This window comes from Aulostomus chinensis, chromosome 16 (genome assembly GCF_037954235.1).
Source record: "Aulostomus chinensis isolate RoL2024-O1b breed Wild chromosome 16, RoL_Achi_v1.0, whole genome shotgun sequence".
Taxonomy (NCBI): Eukaryota; Metazoa; Chordata; class Actinopteri; order Syngnathiformes; family Aulostomidae; genus Aulostomus; species Aulostomus chinensis.
Window position 1 is genome coordinate 4689634 of NC_141335.1, and position 27345 is coordinate 4716978.

Here is a 27345-nt window from a genome sequence, read left to right on the forward strand (position 1 = left end):
TTCAATAAACAGCGGTACTGTTGTTGCCTGGTGCCATAAATCCCTTGAATGCTGACCGACTGCTGCAACCTGTCACAGTCTAGTATGCTCTCGCTTACGTCTGACTTAGACTTGCACTAAACTGTGGTTTTACTCTGTGTTTAACTGCAGAAGGAAGCCTGCTCTTTATTCACAGCACCTCCTGAGTTTGCAAGAAATAGCATGTCAGAACCGTTTTGTGTTTGGATGTTGCGCTCAGTCCTGACCCTGGGCCCTTCGGCCTCCAGCCTTAGAAAAGCTATGAGCCTGAATTTTACCCAACGTGATGTAGGAGTGTAGCACGGACTGAGGCAAAACCCATTAAAAATTGGGGCAGACTGGTTTAAATTTACATTATTTCTACATTCGGTTTCGCCTTTGCAGACTTATTTGCTCTCAGAGTTCCGTCTGGTTAATGTTTGCATTCCTGCAGAAAGCCAGACATTTCTGAAAGATCCAATGGTCATAATACTTGAAGCCCTCGTTCACCTTTTGGAAAGTCAAGGGCCCCTGTTTTGTAATCTACTTCGGATAACCATGTTAACAGTGACCCACTGTGTGACATTTTAAGTCCTTTATAGTCAAGGAGAGCATCAAGTGACTTGTTTTCTTTTCTTTTTTTTTTTGTGAAATTGAGGAAGTTTAATTAAACTGATGAAGCTGTCATCCATCTCTTCTGATGTCAAAAACAATATCGTGCAAACACTGAGGGTCACATTGTCACCATCCAGTATTTCACAGTCAGAGGTCTAAACTTTCTTGAGGCTGTGAGACTGATGATGATTACAGTGAAAGTGACAGCCTTAATTAGAATTAAAACTGGATTTATGGGGTTTCCCTTTTCTTAGTCAGTCCCTTTCTTTGGGATTTTGCTTGTGTCTCACTTCCATTAGCCCATAACATTGGATGTAGCCATGTAGAAATGAGATATTAATACTCCTTTCAGCAGCTGCCATTTGCAATAATTAGCCTGACTGCTGTTAAGCGGACACAGCAGCTTGACAAAATGGATGCAGCCTGGCACACTTGCCATGACGTGATGTATTACTTAACATTAAACTTGTTTTCATTCTGCTCCACACCCATAAATGAGTAGAGGGAGGTTAGGGAGAAGGGAAGCACGATGGACGGCTAAAGATGATAGAAAATGGAGGATGGAAGAGAAAAGAGGGGAAGACAACAAATTATGGTGAGTGGAGAGGTAAAGAATGGGAATAAAAAGGACATGAGGAGGGCAAAGGAAATGGCCGTCAGCTTTATCAAGCTGAAATGATTCCCCCACCTTAACTGCAATGTGTTTAGAACTGAAGATGGATGAGTTGCACTGTGGTTTACCGTATATATGCGGGCAGCATCGCTGTGGCCAAAAGTCTCCTCACATTTCCTGTAAAACCTTTCAGCTCCCGAATTACAATGTTCAGCAGCGTGTCACGAGCAGAAATACAAACAAAACTGAGTGATGTCATGATCCTGACACTATTTTATTGATTTTAACAGTTCTCTCTCAGTATGTAGAATGTTGTACTTTATTACTTGTTGTCTGGTAGACTCGTTCTCCAGGAGCTCTGATTCCCTACATTGCAGGTTTATTACTGGCTTCAACAGCTTCTGCGGTAGAAATTAATTATTAGATATTGAAACTAAAGTAGTTGATGGTATTGAGCCTTTCGGTGGCTTTTGCACAGATGAGTCAATGGGCACTTTTACATTATCACAAGGCAATCTGGCCCAAATATTCCTATTTCATATTACAGATACATCTAGTCAAAACACCACTATGTTGCTATTTCAATCAAATGAAAAGTTCCGAAACACTCATAGGAATACAAAACATTGAATTGCCAGCGGGATTGATTCGGAACCGTGTAGGAGCCGACATCATTTTAAAGGAATCGTAATTGAAAAAATATGAATGACATAGTCAACATTATTCAGCATATAAGTGGAAGTCAGTGGGATCTCTTAATTAGGATAGATGGGCAAACCTCTGTGTGTGTGTGTGTGTGTGTGTGTGTGTGTGTGTGTGTGTGTGTGTGTGTGTGTGTGTGTGCGCGTATGTGCTGTGAGACCCATGACTTCGATCATTAGATTTAAATTTACAATTGTTCTCGGGATTTCTCATTGTTCTGGCGTTATTTAATTACAGAAATCAATATGAATCAATTACGAAAGCTGAAACATTATTACATGCACATGGTGAAAAATGTCACAGTCAATATCATCTAAACCGCTCCGAGTTGTAAAGCCTGTTTTACAAACTGTGGAGGGAGAGAGACCCCTACTGGCCATAACAAGTAACAGCAGTTTTTCAATTTATATTGATCTCCTCAGTATAAATTATCCAATACACTGTAAACAGGTTTCTCTGTTCGAACGAGTCACCCCTCATCCTACGTCTTCCGGTTTAAACATGATTCCGTTTCCGGTGCAAACAAACAAAACAACATGGCGTCCTTCTTCGTCCCGAGAGACGACATGGCAAACATACCAAGTAAAATATAAGCTTTTATGAACATTGAACATATTTATAGCCGCAATAAAATGGCTGAGAGGAGTTTGGTTCGCTACTTCTGCACCGCCGGTAGTGGCATGGAACCGTTTTTAGCCGAGGAGGTGAAGATGAAGCTAGCAGCTCGAGACGTGAGTGTTCCTGACCGAGGCTCGTATTAGCGAAATATAAGCTTCTTTCTAGTCTTTACAACGAAACAGCGCTTGGTAAATTCTAGTTTCGTTCTGTGTGTAGCACGGGTTACTTGGATGGGGTTTACTCACTTTAAAGTGACTCAGCAATATAAAGTGACCGACCTCTTATTCTGAAAAAACTCACCTTTCATTAGTCGCCTCTCTGAAATGGCCCCTCCCCGTCTCCACTTAGGTATCACTCCGTTTCAGTTCAGTCTCTGCCTCAGCTCCCCAGTTCTCTTCTGGCTCTGTGGACTTCATAATGCCATATCGAAACAAATATAAAGATGACATGAAATGTTGTATATGCAGTCAGGTGAAGTCTCCCAACACCAGCCAGCTCATTTAAGTGGTTTGTATGTGTCCCCTCAACCAGTCAAACTTTGTTTATATAGCACTTCTCATACAACTGTGTCGCAGCACAAAGTGCTTCACGAGGAAGGAGCCTATCCCAGCTGACATTGGGTGAGAGGCAGGTTCACCCCGGGTGGGTCGCCAGTCCATCGCAGGGCCATCAGGAGCTCAGTATCTTGCTCAAGGATACTTTGACATGGTGACTGGGGGAAGTGAGGATCGAACCAGCAACCCTTTGGTTGCTAGACATCCACGCTGCCTCTGAGCCACGCTGCCCCGTTACACAAGAATCAAGTCACAGAAAAAATGTCAAACCAACTAACATGGACAAAATTGAAATAACGCTATTGGAAGACATTGCAATGAAGAAACACCAGAGGCAGGATTGAAATAAGTCAATAAACAAAGTGAATAAAAGTTATAAATCCTAGCATAAAATATCTAAAATAAAATGACTGTAACTGTGGTTAAAGGATAGAAATTGAACCGAGTAAAAGCTACAATACAAGTTTTAAAAGTAGAATAAAGAACTGATTGAAGAATATGTGCATGAGATATACGAATATAAAACAAAATATTTGCCCACTGTTCCACAGATGTGGGCCGCAAGAGCTAAAACAATTTTCACTTTTGGGATCATCAAGAGCGTCTGGGGGTTTGAGAAAAGCATATCTAATGAACTGAGAGGACCGTTTTGATTAAGAGCTTTAAAAACCAATAAAATAAAATTGAAAATCAATTCTGACAGGAGGCCGGTGCAGAGACTTTTAAATTGCCGTTATATTTGCTCTGCTTCTGGTTCTTCAGGTTTGCCAGCTGCCAGGTAAAGTGTTGTTCAGCACCAGTGCGAGAATCACCAGAGTCAGTGAGCTGAAGGCTGCAGAGAGACTCTTCCTCCTGCTGAAACAAGACTCACCTGTGACGCTGCCGGCTCACGCCACTCCAGGTATCAGCTAATGCTAAGCACACAAGATACCTTTTCATTTAATTGTTTATCTGTCCCTGATCCACAGCAACTGCATTATGATAATCAATCCTTCTCTGTGACGTTGATAGAAATGGCAGCCTCTTTGTTGCACTCCAAACTGTTGGGTGACAGAAAGCAATGGAGTAGAGCTGTAATGACATGGAGCTGTCTGCAGGGGGAGCTGGCAGGCAGAAAAACAACTGTCAACGTACCAAGCTGTCCCCTGGGAGTGGTAAAGAAGAGAAAGGAGGGGAGGAAGAGTGAGGAGGACGAGAAGTGTGATGAGGAGTTCAGCGAAAGTACAGGGAACCACAGGGAGGAGGAGGAGGAAGAGGAGGAGGGTAGAAATGGGAGGCTGAGAAACCGCGAACAATATGTAGCGCAGAGTCTGGAAAAGAAGAGAAGGGGGGAAACACTTGACAGAGCGGAAATGACAAGCAGAGAATCCTGTGGAGTTGAAGCCCAGATGCTGGCAAAAAAGAGAAAGAGGGATGATGAAGGGGACACAATGACTGACAACAACACGGAGAAATGGAGGACGCCTGTGAGAATGATGGAGGACAAAGAAGAGATGAGTTTTAGCAGCTGTGGACAAAATGAAAAAACAGGATTTATATCAGAAACAGATTTGCATGGCAGAGGAACACCAGGCTTGGACTGCAAGTTGGAAAGACGCAGCACCAAGATAAATGACGCGCTGGAGAAGTGTTCTGTGGAACATGGTAAGACGATGGATGCTATTTCATTTCAACTTTTATGACTTCAGTGTCTGAGTTTGACTTTTTTTTTTTTCTCCTTTCTGTTTTTACTGCCTTGTGTTTGCCTGGACGTAATGAAGCAAAGACCACTGGGGGAGGAGATGAGGAGCTGACATCAGACCTGCTGTCTTCTGTCCCGGTCTTCTTTCGCATCAGCTGCAAGTGCACTGGATCTCTGTCTCGATGCCTCGGCATTCAGGTGATGGACGTCACAAAGCAGCACAATGTCCAAATGTCGTCTTTTGATTTTGTGCGCTTCAATTTGACTGTTATTAAATGCGATGCCTGTCCTTCAATAGGAGAATATTATGTATAATTGTCAATCATGTTTATAGGAGGTGAGCAAAGTGCTGGGAGTAGGTTTGAGCAGACTGCTGGGCTGGAAGGTTGACCTGAAGAATCCACAGCTGGAGGTAAAAGTTTGACAATCTAAGTGATGGTAGAGAGTTATTGTGTGATATTTATCCATATCCGTTATTGTTTACAGGTAAATGTTTACTTGAGTGATGACCTCTGTCTGCTGGGGATACCACTTACCAGGTTATTGAATACAACACTTTCCATATTCCTTCTTCCACTGAGGGAGGCGGGAGGCCTGCTGGCATCATATATATATATTTTTCCCCTCGTTATAGCAGTGGCAAAAATAATAGTCATAAAATGATGATACCATTTTTATTCAGACATTTCCCTGGACAATATATCATCTAACAAAAAAAAACATTGTGGCAGGTCGTTATTACATTATAATTGTTTTGATCAATTCCTTGTGTTTGTGCTCCAAATCAGTGTCTCTACATGGACAAATAAAACTTCTGTCTATCTGTCTCCTCCTCCCTCTCTCAGATTACCTCTGGCTAGTCGCAGCTACATTAAAACCACAGGGCTGAGGTCTACGGTGGCCTGGGCTATGGCCTCACTGGCTCAGATTCAGGTACTAACACATCCAACTGCTGCAGTTGGCTTTCTTTTGTCTTTCTCTGACAGTTGTTACAATTACAACCTCTGGAAACTTCTATCTTAAATGATTGAGTGATAAAATTTCATATCCAATGTGACCTCATGATGTTCCACGGAAATAATCTTTGAGTGCGGCCTTGGCAAAATAATGAGGTGCGCAATTTAACCAAAATGAAAATTCCAAAACCTTTTTTTTTTTGTCCCCCTAGTAAGTTCATTTAGTCTGTTACTGTATACAGTAAATAGCAGGAGGGTGGACCAGCTGGCAGAGACATACAACTGCAAGGCTGTAATTCTAGTTGATCAATGTATGTCAGAAGACCTTAATGACGTTACAATGAAAGGACAGTCCCGTTGTTTCTGTTATATCTTTTGTCTTTCTGAGTTTTCGTAAGCTGTCCTCAAATTCCCTAAAAAGTGGGTCTGATTTAGTCTCATTAAATGTGAAGTTTCACGCTTGTAGCTGCTCATTTCACAACATCAGCTGTATGCTGATGACCAGCTATGTGTGCTGCTGTATGATATCTCCTTTCCCAGCCAGGTTTCCTCGTGGTCGACCCAATGTGTGGGGTGGGAACAATCTTAGTAGAGGCAGCCCAGGAGCACAAGGTCAGAAACCTGCACACACTGCCCCTGCACTTGAGTTTCCTTTTTAGGTAGTTAACTGTTTCTCCAGATCAGGTGGAGGGTTGTTTTTTTTTTTCACGTTGTACAGTCCATTATAGTTTGAACAGTAATATCTTGAAATCTCTGGTGTCTCATGTTCTGTTTAAAAAGCAAGTATACCATGAAGAATTGTGGTTCTCGACTGTACAACCACTGTTCTAATCAATAATCAGTAACCCTGTGCTGGATCCTCAGGAGGCCTGCTTCCTGGGTATGGACATTGATGATGAGCAACTGCTGAAGGCCCATGAGAATGTTCTGTTTGCAGCGCTGGGAAACAGGATGCACCTGCTGAAAGCTTCATCTATGGGTAGGAAACCTACTTTTAAGCCTTCTTTGATGTAAATACTGAAAGAAATACAAATGAATGCTGCTGTGTCATGATGAAAATGTTACATTACAGATGTTAGTTAAAAAGGGTCTCAGCATTGATTTGTTGGGAATCCTCAACAACTAAACAGTACCTGCAACCGAATCCAGGCTCCTGAATTCATCCCAGCCTGAATAAGAGTCTGTGTTGAGTCTGTCTTAGAACGTGTCTGGAAAGATCCAAACTTGCCTGTTTCACTGCAGTTTGTACAAGTAATTTATGCATTTTCACATTTAGAATATATTAGCTAAACTAGTCCGTAAATAAATGAAATATAGTTATTTTTGTCATCAAGCTGCATGTTTTGGGTGAGTGTCAGTGAGTGGGAGGTGAGGATGGACCATGCTGCCATGTGTTAAATTCTCTCTTGGTGTGTGTGTGTGTGTGTGTGTGTGTGTGTGTGTGTGTGTGTGTGTGTGTGTGATTTGCAGTTATGCCGCTGCCAAGTGGGGGTGTAGATGCTGTAGTGTGTGATCTGCCCTTTGGTAGGAAGTTTGGCAGCAAAACCAATATGGCTGCCAACCTGCCACTCATCCTCTCTGAGATGGAGAGGTTTGTACTTCTGTTTGGCTGTTCCCATTGTCTCCTTTACAGTTGTGCAGAGAAACTTAAGAGGCTAGCTTGTATTTGTGCAGTGAAACCGTCAGGAAGCCTTGACAGAATAGCAAAGTTGCAAGTCTGTGTAGGTCCTAAATCTTATATTAAAAAAAAAATCAAGATACCACAATGTTTTCATCTGGAGGTCCAGAGAATTATGAAACTAACTTTTGGGAAATTTTTAACTCTAATCGATTTAATGTGTCTGTGTGTACAGAGTCCTCTGTATTGGTGGCACCTTGGTTCTCCTCCTCAGTCCCCAGTTGTCTTGTCTGCTGAAAAAACTCCTTGCACAGAGAGGCCCTGGACCACCATCTAACCTGGAGACTCAAAGTGAGACACAAGACTGCCCATGTTCTTCTTCAGTTCCCTCAAAGCAACAGAATGTCGAGAGCGTCAAGGGTGAGAAATTATCTTCTACCCAGGACAAAGGGGCTCAGACTGGGCTACAACACAGTCTGCCCCACCCCCTCTCCTCACTGAAGCACCAGGTGACCCTCCGACTCAGCTTAGGCGCCATCGATGGACTCCTCCACAAATATGTGAAGACAGACACTTGATTAGCGTACCTGTATTTGTTATCTGTCATGAAGAATGATTCATTACATTAAAACCACCGTTTCAGTAGAACTGTGCCATGCACACTGTTGTCTCAAGTCACCTCTGGTCAGGAATGTGTTTTCTACTTCTTCCTTCATTTGATTGTTTGAGCTTCGCTGCATAAAGCGATGTGGGTACAGAGTCTGAGGACGGAAGGCTTCACTGATGAACATACACATCCCTCTGTTTTCATTGAAGATCAGATTCATTTTTTAGACAATATGTGACATCACAAACATATTTGGAGCCGATCCTGGTCCACTATTCAGCAGACATGAGTGTGACAGGAAAACCTAAAGCGTCTAGTGCACAAACACTGAGCATGAACTGTATTGAGAGGAAAAAAGACGTGCACATGAATTTATTCTGTTTGTCGATGAGAAGGAGCAGTGGGCATTTTAAGGTTTTAATGTTGTAATTGTACATCTTTCCTACTAGAACCATGTCTGTGAAAGATTTTTGTATGTGGAGGGGACACTTGATTGCAAAAAGTATGAATAAAATATACATTTGGGGAAAAAAGAAGTTCCTTTTACTTGTGTTGGCATTCTCAAAGTTCTGAAAGCTGTGGGCTAACTGCGTTCCAGAGAGACTGACATGGATTGGGTTTTTTAAAGGTAACGCTCTTGTTGTCATTCCATTAAAAGACCAAAATCAATGCTTTGACTTGTCTGTCAAAACTTCAAACTCCCAAATTGTTCTGTACCAAACTGCTACCCGCTTACTGGTGGATGTGTGATTGACTCATAAATCATCTACCATGCTGCTGTCTCTGAGGATGCAGAGACACGCTTGTGCGACTGTGACTCAACGATGACTGGTAAACAATACTTGATAGAGAAAGGTCATTTCTGGAGCAGCGAGGCAGCCTTTGTCATTAAAGGGGACTTCAACTGTTAAATTTTCAATGGAGGACTTAAGTTCTGCCTGTAACACAAACCCCACCAGCTGAACCATCTGCCACTGTTTAGCCCTGCTTAGCCCAGTTAAACACTGATGGGCCAGGACAAAGCCACTCAGGGCTGACTGTTTTCATTCAGTTCTTTCTCAGCCAAACACTTGCCATTTTTATATTTTTGCACAAAGATCATGGCCGCATCTTCACTGTGAGGAAAGTGCACAGATTTTGACATCAGTATTTTAGTTTCAATGCTGGATATGAGCCGTTTATTTTTTTGCTTATTCAAAATTTATTTGGCTCAGACATTTACATTTTATTGTTTTTACCGTTTTTAAAGGAGATTTGTCACGAGATTTATTTCCATAAATCACTATTCTACCGCTCCATCTCCCTTGTCTGGGCTCCATGTCTACTGCGCATGCTCACTGCGCGTGGAAGCCATGTTGGAGTTAGAGTGTATTCGTGCTGGTATTTTCTGACGCCGTATGTTTTCCTTAAAATATCTGTTTTCACCTTACTGGAGTCTGTCAACCGTACGCGATCGGCGCCTCAAACGCCCGTGGTAATGATGAACTCCAGTGTCGACCTGTCCCGGAGGAATCCGCAGGAGGATTTCGAGCTGATCCAGAGGATAGGAAGCGGCACATACGGAGATGTATACAAGGTAAAACTGCAGTGAGGGAAGGACTGTTCGAGTTCCATTGTCGGACAAAGAGTAGCAGGGGCATCCTCTGCTAGCTTAGTAACGAATGTGGTCATACGTCGCCCGTCAGTGATGCCGCAGTATTACAGGAGAAACAATGCTTCGAAGATTCGCGTATTTATCAAATAGCCGGCTTATTTTGGTGTCTAAGACAGTGATGCAACGTTGAAGCTACTGTGCAAGCACTTTAACTCAATACGTGGACACATTACATTGTCTAATCTGTGCTGATTTCTTGCGACTTTTGTATTGGCCTTTCTCCTTCAATATTTGCTATTATGGAACATCCTGTTTACATTCGGAGTTTCGCCGTTTAACTTGTTAATATTCAAAAGATTCTAACATCTACAAATCATGGAATATGCCAGCTAACATGAATGTTAAACCTTTGTCTCAGCGCACAGATTTGACTTTAGTGAATGCATAGATAAGGTTACATTCACTTTGTAACATTTAGTTGAAAACTGAATTGGCTATGTTTTGTTTCATAGCAGCGTTTATACTGTGGTTGAGTCCAAATTGCGGAAATTGGATAGATAAACTTAACGTAATCTATGTATTTATATATATATATAAACAGTTTATTTGTTTTTACCAATGTTGAGACATCCGATAGTGAGCGTTTAGCAGCTAAGTTAGCTGTCCGAAAACGGGCGCAGTTAACTGGTTAGCATCGAGCAGCTAACCTGACTTTAGCGCATAGGTAGGAACTCTGTCAAAAAATGACATCGAGGAGTGATTTATTTGCTGCGAAGGTACACAAACGGAACAAGTACATGTTCCTAGGTTCACCTTTTCTTACAGTAACGTGTGTAAAAGCCTCCGCTGGGCCTTCATATTGACAGCTGCCGTGAAATCCAGCTGAGCTAAAGTGCCCAGGGCTGAGCAAGCTACAATAACAACCCCACATTAACGCCTCTTATTGTTATTACTCAGGTTCTGATACCATCAAACTTTAGGCACTGTTCCTAAAGACTTGTGAGACCCATTTATATGTCGACTGTCAGATTTATGTGGTATGCTTGGTTATCTTTGGTCCACATTAGATTAAGGCCTTGTGCTGGGAGCAGATAGCCTGGGAACCTATTGGGAGAACTGTTCCTGAATTACTTGAGATTATTAAATGCTGCTTAAATCAACGATGTCACAGTGGAACAACACCTTAGGGTGAAATACAGTGTAGTAACACTGCAATGCTGCGTGTAAAATGTAACTTGTCACAGGTAACCCAAGGGTAATAACTACAAGGTACAAAAGCAAATGTTTCGCAGGATTAAGTTGTTGTGGATCTTCAGCTGAGACAGAAAAATCTTCCCCACCATATTAGATATAAAATCACCATCAAGTTTGATAAGCTGAGCAGAAGCATACAAGATCCCACTGAAATATTAAAGGGAATTTTCCATTCTCGCTGGGTTTCTTTTTTTGACAGTTGTAACAGTTGATTGCCACATCATCTCTTAATTCGATGCATTCTTAAGTCTGTAGTTGTTTGTGCAGCAGGCACCTTGTTGTGGAATTTCATTTCGCTGGTGTGTGAGTGTATGGGGTGGGGGCAGCCTGGAGATTCATTCAACACATTAATATGACTTGGTGATGTTTAATTAACCTCTCTGTCATATATATGTGCCGTAAAAACTACAAATGTGAACGATGTGGAGTCGCTTTAGACAGAAAAAAACCGCCACTGTTGGCGAAATACCGCTCCGTCTCTGTTTATTTGTACATTTTTATTTATTTTTCTCATATCGTACTCCTCCCTGCCAGAGCTTATCTTGATTGTTTCTAATTTTATGTGCAGTATCTTGCCGTGTTGCACACACATTAGTAATGTAATGTAGACCTGTCACACAGCTGAGCAATGTGTGTGTGAATACAACTTCGCAGTAAAATACTTTAATTGATTTTACAGCTAACAGGATTGCAAACATAAATACTTACAGTCGTCACGATGCTGTCTGACACTCTTCATAGTAACCACAGGGATTTTACTGAAGGGCACTCAAACCCAAACTTCTTTGATTATGGGATGTCTCTCAAAGCGCCGGGCTGCCTGGTAAACCTCATAGATGCCTATATTTGGCTCTACGGCAGTGTGAAAATCTGTGACTTGGATAGGAATGTTTGAGTAGGAAACAAAGTGTGAACTCTGCTAGCTTGTAGCCATCTCTGGATGGCTCTGTCTGTTGTGCTGTTGTCAAACCGGTGACCCGGGTCAGACACGGGTTCATTTTGACCGGTGTTCCACCCTTCAAACCAAGTTGGCCTGTTCAGATACGACGTGGACACTCAGGAGAGATGTGTATCAGTACGCTCACCCATGTGCTGGGTGGGGGTCAGGGGGTCGGGGCGGGGTGTCCCACGTCATATTTAGTCGATAGCAAACATCGTTTCCTGCACAGAGCCTCAAGAAAGAGCAAAAACAATCTCGGAGAGTTGATGATGGAGTCATCCTGGGGATGCCTGTCGGAGGAGGGAGATAATGGACAGAGGTTGTTGGACGCTACAGTGTGTTGAAATAAATAAACTAACAAAATATTCACGTTGTCCGACATCCAGAATCACGATTGTTGTTGCTGGGGTCACTCATGGCCTCCTGAGACGCTTGTACAATGGACGTTTTAAAAGCTCATTCGAGGTTACTGTGTCACTGCCAGCGATGAGAATTGATAAAATGTTATTGAATTCCCTTAAAAAATGTTATCATCAGTTCAGCTGTTTATCGATTCCCTTATTGATTCCTGATCAGTTTTCTGTGTGAGGGAAAAACTAGGCCTGCATGGATTTTCTCTGTCAGTTAAATTGTTTTGCAACTGTGGTTATCTGAAAGGCTGTTTCTAAATAATTCACATTTCACCTTTATTTTCAAGTGGTTTTCAATGCCTTGATCCCCAGCAACAAGTTGTTATGCGTCAATACAGGAGCACTGATTGATTTCCAATTTTTAAAGCTGAGAGATGAGGCTGCTTCTCATTTGGTGGCTTACAGTGTCAGCGGGGTGTGATGGATTGATTCATTTACACTTAAACTCTCTGAATTCCTGCAGCACAGCAGCAGCACATAGCACACTTGTGTTTACTGATCCAACTGGTTTGTTATACTTTGAACCAAAGACTCCCAAACACACTAGAGGCAGAAAATATTTTACATGGCGAGCCAGGTTTTCAATGAATACCCAACTTAATGTTAATGATACCAGTACAATTGCTTTTTTTAGGCTCAAAGTGGCTGGAGAAGCAACACTGCCCCTCCTTTGCTGCCTGCTTCCAAAGAGCTTCGATAAACACAGCTACCAGATTAATACAGTGCCGTAAAGCTGCTGTGCCGCTACTGCTCTAATAGCTACCTTTTTATGTATTTACCATCTCATAGGATCTGACGTAACTGCTGTTGTTTCAGTAGGATGACAGGCTGGTTTGCTCAAGGTGAGAGTGACTGGCTTCAGACGGAGGGAGCAGAGACAGACAGTGTCCTGTAGTCGGAATATTGATTTTGGACAGAACACTGAATGTCCTGACATAGCTGTTTGTTGCACAAACAAATAGAGAAATGAATGAATAATGCTAATATCCTAATATATTTTTGAGAGTACAATATTACTGGCATATTTATGGCTATAAATCAGGTGCCCATTCCAGATATGAATCCAGATCAGCTTTACAGCTCTATCTGTTGAAGAATGAAGGCCTTTGTCACAGACTGAAGCCATATCAAGTGGCTGTGTGTGTACACGTTCAAACATTCCTGGTGTATTTAATATAAGACAGATGTACTTGGTTATAAATGTGGTTACAGTAGAGATTTCCTCTTGCCAGACCTCGGGAGTGTTTGGGACAGTCGGGCCGCCATGGTTCAGGAATGCAGGAGTCCTCACTTCCTCCATGTGTGTGCGCTCATGCTCTATTGTTTCACACCGCTGCTGAAGAGGAAGACGATAGAGCAGAAGGCTGCAACACGCACACACACATGCACACACGCACACACACACAAAATAAGATCATTGTATCATCACGTGCATTGACACACACGCGCATGCACAGATGGCTCGAGAGTCACCATTGAAGCTCCTGGCTCACAATCATCCTGTTTTTGTCACTGTTCCTCCAGTTGTTTGCTCAGTGACATGGATGCCGTCATGAAATGAAGGTTTTAATGTTCTCTTCTGAACAACTGGAGTCTCCTGCTGAGAGCAAATAATGCGTCGGAATTGTATGAGCGAATGGCCTTGCGAGTGTCCTGCTTTCTTGTTTAAAGTTGACTGTTGAATAGAAAATCCTTCGTCATATATTTGCATTGGTATAATGTTGGATTTTTGAAGGAAGGAAGTTATGGTTATGGCTGAATTGAGTGTCAGAAATGTCTCTGATATGGAACTAATAAAGAACAATCTTATATTATATTATACCCTATACTATTTATTAGGAATGTTATTTTTTCCTCATTTTAGTGCCAGTTGACACTGTTAGACTGAAACTGAATCGTCTTATTTATTTATAACAATTCCTTAAGAACAAAATTGTTACAAATGCACTTTCCCTCGAATGCATTTGAGCTGAAAATGGAAGTACGGTTCTGAATTGTCCTTAAAACCATAAATGAAGCGAGTTGCATTCAGCTTTGATGAGTAGTTGCCACTTGTGCTGCAGGCAGCACTGAGAGGAGGATGGAACCAGTTGGAGCGTGCTATGCTGGACAAACATCAGAACCACATTTGTAAGTTACCAAAGCATCTTTGATGCATATGTAAACTACATGTTTTCACACCGCTCCACATTAGCTCTGATTGACTACAACTCTGACGCTTCTATGAAATGCCAGACTTTTCAGATGAACCCATCTGGTTGGGCTCTACACTCAATAGTGGTGAAATCATGGTACGTAAGATAGGTGGTGAGCAGTATGGGCTGCCCCCCTTAACACACACATTTCCAACATTCCGTTCCAGAAGATTTGTGTTTTTTGTTGTTGTTTTTTAGCTGGAAAACCTCCACTTGGCCGGTTGAACACATCTGAGTTACAAGAGCTGATAGTGTCAGGCACCCAGGGTCAACTGTGGTCAAGGCTTAGGTGTCTGATTCAATATTAACTCTTACAAATGTGCATTTTTTTGCTGTATTTACCACATGCAAGAACACATTTAAGTCACAGGTCAAATATTTGACTAGTTTTTACTCTCTGCAACATGAATTAGTCACTTTTTGAGCTCCAAGTGCCTATTGAAGAATTACTGGGTAAATAGTTTGTAGCAACTGCGTTTTTCATACCTCAGCCAGGTTAGAACTGTACAGCCGAGCTTGTTCAGTAAATCTTGGCACCATTGGAGCACAAGTGTCAAGTCCTATTTTGAGATTGCGCACTCATGTGATGGCGTTTGGAGAGCTGAAAGCTGTCTTGAGTTAATAAACGCTTTAATACCAGTCAAATGTGTCGAAGGGAATTAATAACAGAGCAATCCAGGCGGACAGGAGTCACCTTAATGTCTTTTTATTTTACAATGGAGAAAAAAAGCTTTATGTTTGGAATTTCTGAATTCTCTCATGACACCCATAGTAATGTACATGCATACCTGGGTCAGAGTAGCAGGAGTATGTGAAGTATGGAAGATTAGACTTAACAGGCCAACACTGTTCTGAGGGATAATCGGCCATTTTCGTTGTTGAATAGGATTTTTGATTGTAAATATCCTCAGATTTCTATCGAAATTTCATTTTTATTCTGCTGGCGTGGACTGTTAGTTTGCAATTTCTGCCAAGTTGAGTTTTATTGAAAACAAATGCCGTTAATTCAATTTGCTGAGTCCATCACTTTTTCAGGAAGACACGTTTTTAATAACAAAAAGCAGAGCTCAATAACTTTGCAAGGAGGATGCATTTGCATCATCAGGAGGAAGGCAGCGAGGGGGGTTCTGGCGTGTTTGTGCATTTAAATGTGTTTTGCTCGAATGAACCAGCGTAGCATGCAGCTTTCCACCTCACCTGTTCCCCTCCTGAGGCCGTTTGTGGAGCTGTTGACACTGAGCTCCAGAGCTATTGTCATACCTTCCCTGTCTGCGAGGGTGTGTTCACAGTACAAAGCTGTCGAGTATCAACTAAAGAAACGGCTACAGTCTCGTAGGCGCAGCATACTGTATAACGCATCAGTGAAACCACGGCAGATGACAAAAGACTTGATTTCCAAAATTCCAAACGATAGCAGCAGATTTTTGCCCCACAAAACAGTCTGATAGAGACACGTCAGTGAGTTTAGAGATGTGGGTCGAAAGCCAATCACTTCTCCCAGCAGTGATGAGGAGCGACTGGTTCTGATGTGACTGACAGCAGGAAAGGGGGGCACCAGAACCTTCTTCCACTCTAATGAACTTTAAAATCTCCACAAGAGAAAGTTCTCAGTTTTTGTCAGAAACAGAAATGAAAGCCTCTCCTCTCAGCAGACCTCCTGGTTATGATCCATGTAACCATTCTGCTCCAAATGTGGTACAGCAGGTGGCAAGTGGATCAGGTCTCGCCAAGTCTTGTCCCAGCTAAGAGGAGCATGAGCATGGCATGAACTCTGACCTTCTGCTTGTTGGTTCTCGGTCCTGCCTGGTTAACCTTGTAAGACTACTGCCACTGTGTCAGACAGGATTAACTGTAAATGGTTCACAGTTGTTTGTATTTACCTCAGGCCTTGATGACACGAAACAGTGAAGACAATTAAATTTAGACCAAATTGGAAACAAACAACTTTAAAAGCTTAGCAAATCAAATCGGGCAGCCTTGTTTTGCTCAGGTTGGAAGTCATGCTGCGCTCATGGTCTGTGTGTGTCCACCACAAACATGCTGATAGATCAGTAAATGAGGGATGTGAGGGATGCAGTGGAAGCCCACATCTTACTGTTTCTGATCTGGTGAGAGTCCTCCCTTGACTGAAGTCAAATGTCATGTTGAGTCAGCTTTCTGGTATATTTTAGATCTTCATTTTCGAACTAAGTCTCCAAAACGGGATTTTGAAAATGAGTGGTCATTTTCATTTTGTGCATTTTCAGCCGGTCTTTGGCAGTGTCTGCTCAGTCGTTGCCTGTTTTTGTAGATATAAAAACGTCTAAGAATACCTCGGCCTGTTCGCATGTTCACACGAGGTATTTACTCATTACGCTCTCTGCTCTACCCAACGATGTGATGTCATCGCTCATTAACCTTTTTAGCTGATTGTTTTCTCAAAGAATGAATTAAAATGGGCAAGATTACACAGATCGGTTGACATTCCTTATTTCAGGAGACCGGCTTCTCTGGACTGAAGCAGTTTTTTTTCCCTCCAAGCTCTTTTACTGGTTTGCTGTAGTGCTGCAGGATTTAGACGAAAGGTCATATTGTGAGTATTTTTGCAGAGTTTTGCAATATATGATAAACAAATGGTATCGTATGTCTTCCTGCTCGGTTATCAGGTAGAAATGTACACAAATTACTTTTGAGATGTGTATTTCTCTACTCAAAACTTCAGCTTGCATAAAAGAAAGCAGGGAGATTCTTGCAGTGATGTTTTCAGAACAACTGCTGTGCTGAATGGAATTGATCGCAGTCACAACAAATGTCTTTTTACAAAAATATATCTGCTACATTGTTGCAGAATTGTTCCAGATAATACTTGTGTATTTTGGTGTTGTTATGTAAGTGCACAAGCTGCCATCATGATTGTGATTATCTATCTGATAGGCAGCACTAGGTAACGTTAATGCTGCACAGACGAGGGAGAGGCTAGTCGCTGCTATTTTGACTGATGTAAGAGCGCATTTATATCACATCTTTATGTCAGTCTCATTGAAATGATAAAGGTGGGATTATTTTTGTTTGTGAGGACTTGTTTTCTGAAGTCTGCAGAAGTCTTCTGTCGCATCCATCCAGGCTGTCCTAGTTGGCGCTGAAGTAAAGAGCGTGAACGCTTGTGAAAATGAAGTGTTTCTGATTGATTTGCATGAGCACAGCTTTATTTCTGTCCTGGCTAGTTAAAGCAGCCAGCTGTGTCCTGGAGGTGGTCAGTATCATCTTAATTAAGACTGCGTACTTTTGGCTGCCTGGTTATTATGCTCTCAGGCAGCGTGCAGGCTGTTGCCAGAGAACCTTGCAGGGTGGACGTCCGAGGTAGCTGGGGATCAAATCTGCATCCTGTCGGTTACCCCAGATGGCTTGCTGCAGTCTCTTAGTCCACTCAGCCAGCCAGTCTAGTGGAGTCTGGCTCTGTGTTGTTGCCACTAACAGTGGCGATGAGGGCAGTGACTCATCTTTGGTCTCTGTGCTGACTGAAGACTCTCTGTCTCTGCTCTCCCCTCTACTTCTCTCTCTCTCCTCCCTTCTTCAGCTGCTTTGTTTTAGTGCAGGCTGTCATTCTCCCTCTGCCTCTCTTCTCCTTCTGCAGTCAATCTTGCTCTTAAACTGAAGAGACAAACTTAGTCTGCCGTGTTAGACTAAACTCAAAGTCTGGCTCTTAACCTTACTGATTAATTTTTGATACTGCAGTTATTTTGAGGACACTGCAGTATTTTGTCTTCTCATTTTGCTCGTTTGTGGCCAGCTTACTGTTTTCCCTTCCCTTCTACACTGATGTGGCACTTCATTACCACACAGTGCGTATCTGTAACAGAAGTATGACTTCTGTTTCATCTAAACCAGTTGTTCAAGTCTTATTTTGTTATTATAGCTTAATTCCTTGTTGCTTTTGTGCAACACCTGTAAATGTATTTTGAATTCTCCTTCTCTTAGACACTTTTCACGCTGCTCAATCAGACAAGCTTTGTTTTAGAAAGCACCTTTCAATCAAACAAAGTGAAAGAAGAGGTTAAAAACAGAGTTAATATGTGAGTCAGTTAACACAATGATTTTATGGTAAAATTATTACACCCATATGACACAAGACATGTTTTAAGATGGATTTAGCTCCTCATCGGCACAGGATGCCCCTCTGACTCCGGCTGGCTGCCCCTGGCGAGAAACTGTGTCTGATGCTGGAGGGAGAATGTAGTTGCACAACTTGAACTTTGTTGGTCGAACTCTTATTTTTGATCCCGAATTAAAATTGTCATACCCCTACTACACGCACGCACGCACGCACGCACGCACGCACGCACGCACGCACGCACGCACGCACGCACGCAAGCACTCTCCCTTATTCATTCTCTCACACATACTTGTGCAATGTCGTGCTTGAACACACTTGGCCTGAGAGAAGCGAGCGATTCATATTTCCTCTCAAAGACCATCTTTTATTCATGTCTTTCATATAGAATTCCTCCGCATCACCAGCACTGCTGCTAAATGTAAACAGAGCTCACTATTTATAGAAAATCTGCCCCAGTGTCCCACCAAAGCCCTCATTTTCAACAACAATTGTCTGCTTTATCAGGAATCCAGGAAAGACCTGCTTGATTATCCAATCATGACTTCCTCCATCACCTCTCTGTATCTATGTTAATATTCCGATGATGCTGCGAACACTGTTTTCCAGTGTCCGCTGTCAGTGCACATGTTTACGTGGATTCTGGATGCATCTCAGTGTAGATTTGAGGGTGTAGAAAGTTCCGGTTTGTCTCACAGAGGTAACTATCAGATGTTTTATGATGAGGGAAGTTTAATAGTAAAGATTGCAACTGCTGCTTCTTTGAAGACGAAGTCTCACGGGTGAAATGAGTCATTGCCTGACCCATTTGATGTTGAGGAAGTGTGGTGTTTTTATTGATTTTAGTTTTAGACCCCAGTGCACATGGGCTGATTAAGGGTTTTGTTATCCTCTCCCCCTCTGCACAACTTGGTTTGGGATGGCCCTTTATTTGGGGGACGCTCCCCGAAAATGTACTCATCCACTTGTTGTCCGGCGGGTCATTCCTGCTGCTAGCTTACCTTTTTGTCAGTGCGTAGAACTTTCACTGTCTTCTTCTAAATGCTGTTTTATTGTAATCTGTCTCGAGGCGCTCTGCGCTGCCCCCTGCAGGAGTGCTGTGTCCCAGCCTCTGTAGAGTTGAGAAATCGCTGTGATAATTCAGATACTTCACTTCCACGCAGCTGCTGGACGCTGCTCTGATGTCCGTTTTTAATCCTGCATTGATTTCCCCCCAGAGTTTGATGACAATATCAAGTCTCTCTCCAGAGTAAGACTGAATTTAAGAGAACTTAAGTGCTCTGTGCATCTCAGGTGTTTTTTTTTTTTCTCCACCGGCTTCACTTTCTGTTCTTTTCTCCTTCCTTAAGGCTCGTAACGTAAACACAGGAGAGCTGGCTGCTATCAAAGTCATCAAACTGGAACCAGGTGAGTTTTCCTCTCATCTTCTTCTCTTCCTGTATCTCCAGCTCCCTCTTCATCATTCCCCTCCTGCCCTGCCACCATACTTTCCTCTTAGGCGTCTCTAGCTATGAATGTTTTATCACACCGAAGGTAAAACCAAGTTCTTAAAAACCCATTTCCCTCCTCTTCCTGTCGTTTGTTATTTCAGCTAAATGTGATAATAATGTGTTCACTCCAGGTGAAGACTTTGCTGTCGTCCAGCAGGAGATTTTAATGATGAAGGACTGTAAACACTCCAACATCGTAGCCTATTTTGGCAGTTATCTGCGGTAAGATCATGTCTGTGTTTCACATTTTCAGTCCTGGATGGAATTTTTGGCACCCTTCAGTTTCAAGTGTGTTATTTAGAGTGTCATAAATAAATGCAAATGAATATATATTTTACAATCAGAATATTGTCATGATTAGTGAACTAAAAAAAGAATTCTTGCACTGAGAACGTTGACAGCCGTCTAGAAGCTTCCTGCTCTTGTCTGCTGGTAGTTTCTGTCACTCCTCAGTTTCTATACATTCAAGCTCTTCAGGTTTACCAGAATTCTTTTTAGCAGTTGTAGATTTCTGCTCTCTGTAAAGGTCTCAGGGAGGATTTAGGCCAGAGCTCCTTGTTGGCCAGTTTAAAACCATCCATCTTTCTTTTGTGCTGCTGGATGTGTGCTTGGGGTTGTTGTCCTGCTAAAAGACCCCAGACCTGACTGCAGCCCTGTTTTTCTGACACGGGGTAACACTCTTTTACTTGGTTCCCCTGCTAATCATCTGATTACATCATTCCCCTGATAAATTCGTCACCTCCAGTGTGAGACAAGCAAAGCAGCTCCGCAACTCGATCCAGTCTCTACCAGGTTTTATTGGCTTCCTTTAATCACCTATAAACCAAAGAGCCCTACTTTGGCTTCAGCTGTCCCAGGAAGGCCGCAGCTTATCTACAAGACTTCTCTAAGAACACGTTCTTGCCCTTTTTTGCCTTTCTCCATCTTTTGGACCTTCACCCGTCCTACTTGTTTCAGTGTGCGGCCTACGTGGGCTGAACCACCACTCCTGATCGCTCCTGGAGCTCTTGAGATGTTTTTCTACAATACACACTGACTCTCTGAGATGTTTCTCTGCCATGATATTGAACAGTAGCATTTCTGTTGGGCTCAAACGGCTGTTTTCACCTTTTGTGAAGAAGAAAGAGGGAACAATCAGCCCCTTGTATACAGTAAAACCGCTCTACATTGGTTACATCGGGTCATGTGATCACTGAAAATCAAGTGCGGGGTTTGTTTGTGTATTCATCCGGTTTATATTTGATGCCTGTGTTTTTATTTTATAATTTTTTTTTCCCATTTTTTGTCAGTAACTTCTGTAAATGCACTCAACTACATTTTTAAGTGTCAATTATGCTGACTCATGACTATACTGTTATGTAGTTATGATTGGTATTAAAAAACAGTAACTGTCACTAAAGCATGTTAATTTACTTTGTATGTTAGTGTCTATAGATGGACTTGTATGAGAGGATGTTAAGTACTGTGTATCTGTGTGAAAGTGCACTGACAAGAGTGTGTGTGTGTGTGTGTGTGTGTAGGAGAGATAAGTTATGGATCAGCATGGAGTACTGTGGAGGAGGTTCTCTGCAGGATATTTATCACGGTGAGATCGATGTACACCAAAACACACTCGCTCACGAGCTTTGATCACCTTCCATTGATTACATATTTCCATTTATCGTGTTTATTTTGATCTTGATGAATCTTTTCCTGTTCACTGACCTCTCTTCGTTTCATTCCCACAGTAACTGGGCCTTTGTCGGAGTCACAGATAGCCTACATGTCCCGGGAAACCCTGCAGGTAGCGTACAGCCGCCCTGATGATGAAGTGGATGTGTGATTGTGGAGTAGTGCAGCTAAAGCTTTCTTTCTCTCAAATCATTTGTGAGCACGTTTTCAACTTCGATCCATATTAAGCTTCACGGTACTGGAGATTATTTTCTTTATTTGGTTTGTTGAGAAGACGTGTTTATGCTTAAATTCATATCCCTGTACAAGTATTTGCCCTCTTAGCAACTAAATGTGTGAAAATAGACTTTACTCAAAGCTATAGAAGCTATTTTTTATTCTCAGCAAGAATAAGAGAGCATCATTTACAGCCAATACTGTCAGCGCTCGGTGCGGTGAAACCATCCAACTATCACACACAGATGTCTGGTAGTTATTAACAGTTACTGCCGTCACTGATCATTTCTGCTTTGTTGTCGCTGTCCTGTGGTTATTTATCTTTTTTTTTTTCTTTTGTTTTTCAGGGTTTACACTATCTGCACAATAAAGGCAAAATGCACAGAGACATCAAGGTGAGTGGAGAAACTGTGTGGGATATGAATGACAGGAAACTGTATTGTATCAAATCAACAAATCCCTCCATGTTTTCCATAGAATGAGTTGACAAGGCCTGATACATATTTTCCTGGTGTTTACATCAGATGTGTGTGTTCATGGTTGTTAAGAAATGATCAAACCCAGAAGTGTACAAGAGGATACTTTTGGTGATGCTGACATTGTGAAATCAGAGCTGGCTTTGGAGATGGAGCTGAGGGCTGTTTCCATTGGACAGGAGTACTATTGATTCATCGCTGAATTCTGATCAACTACTTTGGAACAAACTGATACTTCTTCTTGCTGTATTTTGAACTGAATTGAACTGTGTTGGATCCTGATGTGTGAAGTGTTGGGGTTTTTTCTGTGTGTGTCTTAACAGGGAGCCAACATCCTGCTGACAGACTACGGCTATGTTAAACTAGGTGAGAGGAACCAGCGAGGCCCCTCCACTTACCTCACAAGACTTGATATTTTTCCTTTAGAATATTCTCGTGGTGATCCCTCATCAGCTTCTCTGGGTTTTCTCCCCACAGCTGACTTTGGGGTATCCGCCCAGATCACAGCGACTCTAGCTAAGAGAAAGTCATTCATTGGAACACCTTACTGGTGAGTACCACTCATCTTTAAACTCGCTCAAACCTGCATGTGGATGTGTGCAGGCGGAGCTGCTGGCACAGTAGGAGTATTACCTTCTTAGAAGGGAAAAATGAAGGAATCTTCATTTATGAAAGGACTAGTAAAGAAATTTGATTTGCCTCAGGAATACAACAGAGATGTGGCGTTGAACATGTTGAATATTGATGATGTGTCAGGGTCAGCTGGAGGGAAATACTGCTCAACACTCATGCGTAAACCAACTGATTTGTTTGTTTTTTTCTGTTAAATGTGAGTGCACGTTTTCGTCCTTTTTCCTGATCTCCCACCCTCCTCTCTGTGTCCTAGGATGGCCCCAGAGGTAGCAGCAGTGGAGAGGAAAGGAGGTTACAACCAGTTGTGTGATATCTGGGCTGTTGGCATTACAGCAATAGAGCTAGCTGAGCTACAACCACCTATGTTTGACCTGCATCCCATGAGGTGTGTGTGTGTTTGTGTGTGTCTGAACAGTGCTATGTGCATAATACTCATGCTAGCGGAGGGAATCTGCAGTAGAAGTTAAACAGTAACGTTCCAGGAAAAACAAGAGGACTGTTTTGTATTTGGAATATTTGACACGAGCAAAATGTGTTTCTGGCAGGGATATCTCACAAGGTCTGTTATCAATTATTTGTTTGTGTCCTCAGATAAATGTAGTTTTTAGATGAGTCTTGCTACAGATTTATTGATATTTATTGCAGCAGTTTAGCAAGTGTGTTTGTGTGTGTGTGTGTGTGTGGGGGGGGGGGGCTTTACAAATATGATTGTGTGTTCTTGTTAGCATTATGTTACATTGCTGAGCAGCAACTTGAGGTTTAATCTTTGTCTCTCTTTTCCCACCGCAGAGCTCTGTTCCTAATGACCAAGAGTAATTTCCAGCCTCCTAAATTGAAAGACAAGCCCAAGTGGTAAGAGGGAACTCACTCTTTGTGGGTTTTTTTCCGGTCTCTTACTTATAAACAACCCCTAGTTTCATAAATAAAACCTGCACTTTCTTTTCTTCTCTCTGCTGGACAACAGGACAGACATCTTTCACCATTTTGTCAAATCAGCTCTGACCAAGAACCCAAAGAAGAGGCCCACAGCTGAGAAACTGCTGCAGGTGAGCAACCATCAGTTCGCATCGTCGTCCTCTGATGAGCTGACCAGTAGGAACAAATCATTCATGAATTTGATACATTCTGTTGGCTGTGTTTGGTTTTTAAAAAGGCCAAAATATATTTTATATTACAGAATGTAAAATGTAAAAAATGGCTGTTTTGGTCTGTTTTTCCGGTCCAGCATCCTTTTGTGTCCCAGCCTCTCAGCCGGACACTGGCAATAGAGCTGCTGGAAAGAGCCAAAAATCCTGACCACAACAACTACAATGACTTTGATGATGATGACCCTGAACCAGAGGTAACCTTTGACCCTCTGTGTCATTAATTGTCATTAAGCTTGCAAGCAGATCATCAGAGTAGTGATTATCTTTTGCTGGGTCTTGCTTCTTTTTCCTTCCCCTCAAATCGCCTCCCTCTTGTCTTTGTTTGTTTTCCATTAAAATCCCTCTACATCCTCCCCTTATCCTTAGCTGCTCCTTTCCCTGCTGTTTGTGACTCATCATTCTGCTTGTTGTCCTTCTCCTTCACTCCTCTCACTCGTTATGTTTTACTCTGTGCTGTTCCTCTTCTTCCGCTTCTTTTCTCCCGTGTATTTCCCTCCTCTTCCTCTTCCTCCTTGTAGCACTTCTTCTTTTTCTTTACCCTTCTCCTCGTCCTCTCTCCCCCATTTCTTTCATTTTCTTGTCTTCTTCTTTCCATTCTCCATCCTCTACCTCGTCCGCAGTTTAAGTACAGGGGTCATTTCCTACCCATAAGCCCCGGTGCTCGGCGTGCACCACGTTTTGCGGCCCGTAGGAAGGTACCACATCGGGCTGCGGTGTCTGCAGTGATGTCTCTCTAACAAACTGTCTTGTCAGTTGGTCTTGGACTGGGAGGAGGACCACAGAACTGAATGAATAGAAAGTGGCTATCTGCTCAATTTGCAGATTGTTTACTTGCGTTGTCATGGAAACTGGCTTTGGTATGTGAGGCTCAGATGGTTGTTGGATTTCGGTGGCAGTTGCATGATAAGTTTAACATTCCAGCGAATACTGTAATGTCTTTGCTCTTCGGTTGCCCATCCACAACCCTGACAAGAATCTACGGTCCTGGATACGGACGTGTCCTCTCTTTAATCATTAAAGCATTTGTCTGTTCAACTGTAACAATTCCTACCATAATTTTGAGTCTTAAATTTGTGCGCTTGTAGAACGTTACAGAAACCAGGAAAAAATGTTTCCTAAACTAATGACTAATCACCATAATTGTAAACGCAGTTTTTCACAGGAAAGATTAGGACTTTTTGATATCAAATAGGCCTTTAGGTGCATCAACTAGAGGGATACATTCTGAGCCTGACAAAGACTCTCCTGCTTTTAGTGCTTTACTATACTGCTTTGGTTGAGTTGTAGGTTATTTCTAGTATATATTTGAAAATTCTAAATTCGGGGATTGTTGACCTCCACAGAGCAGCTGCTTCCCTCGGTCCAGAAGAGGATTAGTTCCTGGCAGCTGGTTATAGCTTCATGTTTACTGTAGGCATGACGGTGCTATTGATCTTCACATCTTGATCTCACCAAGAAATAGTAAAAGGTTTAATTGTTCATTTTTATGTCGCTGTGATGAAAATGATAACGTTGGGAGCTTCCGTGACAACACCGTTGGCATCTTGGCACGGCAGAACACTGCAAGTCATCAAAGGAAAGCTGTAGCCTCTCTATTCATTCTAGTTCTGTGGCAGCAGCTGGCTGTTGAAGGACTAGCTCATTTCCAGATGGCTACCAAAGTGAGACACTCCTTTGATTGATGCATCTTAGATGGAAATACATTTTAAGAGCATTTAAGAAGGGTCAGAAAAGTACTTGGATGGAATTCTGCCTTAAAAGCCCTTCAAGCAGCTCATGTAACTGAAAGGGGACCTCGGGTTTTCGTTGTTTGTTTTTCTTTTCCCCAACCTGGACCGTATTTGCCTTTCTTTCTTCTCTAAGTGAGTAATGGAAATAAATTTGAAGTTCCCCAATATGTAGCAAGGGCAGAGCTACCTGCTGCCCCATAGCAAACTACAGTCTAGTTCAATGGGGCGACTGGCCATCATCAAATTACAGCCACTAAAAGTGCCTTTTTTTCACCCTCATAAACTCAGATTTTTATTTTAATCATCCAACTTCATTGAAATTTACCACCTTGCTATTTAGGAAACCAAGGACATGGACCGAGTGTTTCCAGTATGTCTGCTTTGGAAGCCATCCTAACATACTAACCATGAGTTGTGTCCTAGCAGAACAGACGGTGTTGAGCTCATAAGATGTTGTTTGAAACTGACAAATGCAGTGATGGAGCTGAGACACAAGATGACTTTGAATGTATTTCTTGTGTGTGAGGTGGTTGGTCTTTATTTGTTTGTGTCCATTGCTCTGCTAGCATGGTTTGAGGTTGCTGTGATTTCAGTGATACCATAAGGATGCCAGGGCAGGAATGAAAACTGAACTTTGAAGAAAGTTGGGTAGACTCTGTGCAAATTATTGTTTAATTTCTACATCAGCCACCTGGCCATAATGGTCATTAATTATACAGTCTTTATTCACAAAGCAAATCAAGAAATAGCTACGTAGTAGGGGCACGTTTATTCAAAAGAAGAGTAAGTCGAGGTGTTGTATCGTGACAATCCTAAAGATGCCATACTACCCAGGATATAGGATATTTTACCGTCCTGGGGTTCAAGGAAGATTGTTTCATCACGAAGGTAAAGTGTTCATCCTGTTGCTAAGGAAGTTTAGTGTTTTTTTGTCAACTGTTGCTGTGTTTTGGCTGTTCGGTTGTGGAGTGCAGCTGACTGTTTTTGCTGTGTCATTAAATCCTACTGGCAGGTAATAGCAGGAGGATTATGTTTTTGTTTTGTTACTTACTGTAATCTCCTCAAGTACCCTGTAAATCATCATACTGTGTGTAATATTGGAGCAGGTATTTACTGTATGTGTGCGTGTGTCTCTCTTCCCTGATAGTCTCCCGTGTCTGTTCCTCATCGTATTCGTTCCACCAGCAGGAGCACCAGAGAAGGAAAGACGTTATCAGAGATTAACTGTGAGTTCACACTCAAGGTCATCATGGATAGATAGTGTTAGTTTGCCTTTTAAAGTCAAGAAACTGAACAGGACGTCACAATGTTGCTCCTCCTTCCTTTTCTCAATTCCTTTTCTCCTCATGTTCTCCTCTTAGTTGGTCAGGTGAAGTTTGATCCTCCGTTGAGAAAGGAGACTGAGCCCCATCATGAACCGGTAAGTTATTCGCGGTGGTGGATTATTTCCTCGTATGCATGAGTGCGGTTATGTTTGCGTCGTCACTTCACCAGAACCAGCATGGCGATCCCCAATCACAGGAAGCACCTAGACCAA

The 27345-nt window shown here is 42.3% G+C and overlaps 2 protein-coding genes across 9 annotated transcripts in view; both read left to right on the forward strand.

Annotated features, from left to right (window-relative positions):
* Positions 1–2433: 2433 nt before the first annotated feature.
* thumpd2 (THUMP domain containing 2) lies at positions 2434–8485 on the forward strand. The gene is made up of 11 exons (XM_086180331.1): positions 2434–2658; positions 3862–4000; positions 4111–4743; positions 4860–4978; positions 5115–5192; positions 5267–5319; positions 5626–5713; positions 6277–6348; positions 6601–6715; positions 7207–7327; positions 7590–8485. The coding sequence occupies exons 1-11, from the start codon at positions 2527–2529 to the stop codon at positions 7930–7932; spliced, it is 1893 nt and encodes a 630-aa protein (XP_086036457.1). The 5' UTR covers positions 2434–2526; the 3' UTR covers positions 7933–8485.
* An 821-nt stretch (positions 8486–9306) lies between these two features.
* Positions 9307–27345, forward strand: part of map4k3b (mitogen-activated protein kinase kinase kinase kinase 3b) — a 40416-nt gene continuing 22377 nt past the window's right edge. For all 8 annotated transcript variants that reach the window (XM_086181422.1, XM_086181423.1, XM_086181427.1 and 5 more), the window contains exons 1-14: positions 9307–9537; positions 19794–19851; positions 20066–20156; positions 21455–21519; positions 21662–21717; positions 22169–22216; positions 22621–22663; positions 22775–22847; positions 23184–23315; positions 23720–23782; positions 23895–23976; positions 24156–24272; positions 26956–27034; positions 27170–27228. In XM_086181422.1, coding sequence (XP_086037548.1) covers positions 9439–9537; positions 19794–19851; positions 20066–20156; positions 21455–21519; positions 21662–21717; positions 22169–22216; positions 22621–22663; positions 22775–22847; positions 23184–23315; positions 23720–23782; positions 23895–23976; positions 24156–24272; positions 26956–27034; positions 27170–27228 — 1065 coding nt within the window. In that variant the 5' untranslated portion in view covers positions 9307–9438. The remainder of the gene's footprint in view (positions 9538–19793; positions 19852–20065; positions 20157–21454; positions 21520–21661; positions 21718–22168; positions 22217–22620; positions 22664–22774; positions 22848–23183; positions 23316–23719; positions 23783–23894; positions 23977–24155; positions 24273–26955; positions 27035–27169; positions 27229–27345) is intronic.

Excerpts from the sequence above, each read along its gene's own strand:
- thumpd2 (XM_086180331.1), top strand. The coding sequence starts at position 2,527 with ATGAACATTGAACATATTTATAGCCGCAATAAAATGGCTGAGAGGAGT. Across the intron at positions 4,744-4,859 it reads GAAGTGTTCTGTGGAACATG|CAAAGACCACTGGGGGAGGA; the intron begins GTAAGACGATGG and ends GACGTAATGAAG. Across the intron at positions 6,349-6,600 it reads AGGCAGCCCAGGAGCACAAG|GAGGCCTGCTTCCTGGGTAT; the intron begins GTCAGAAACCTG and ends CTGGATCCTCAG.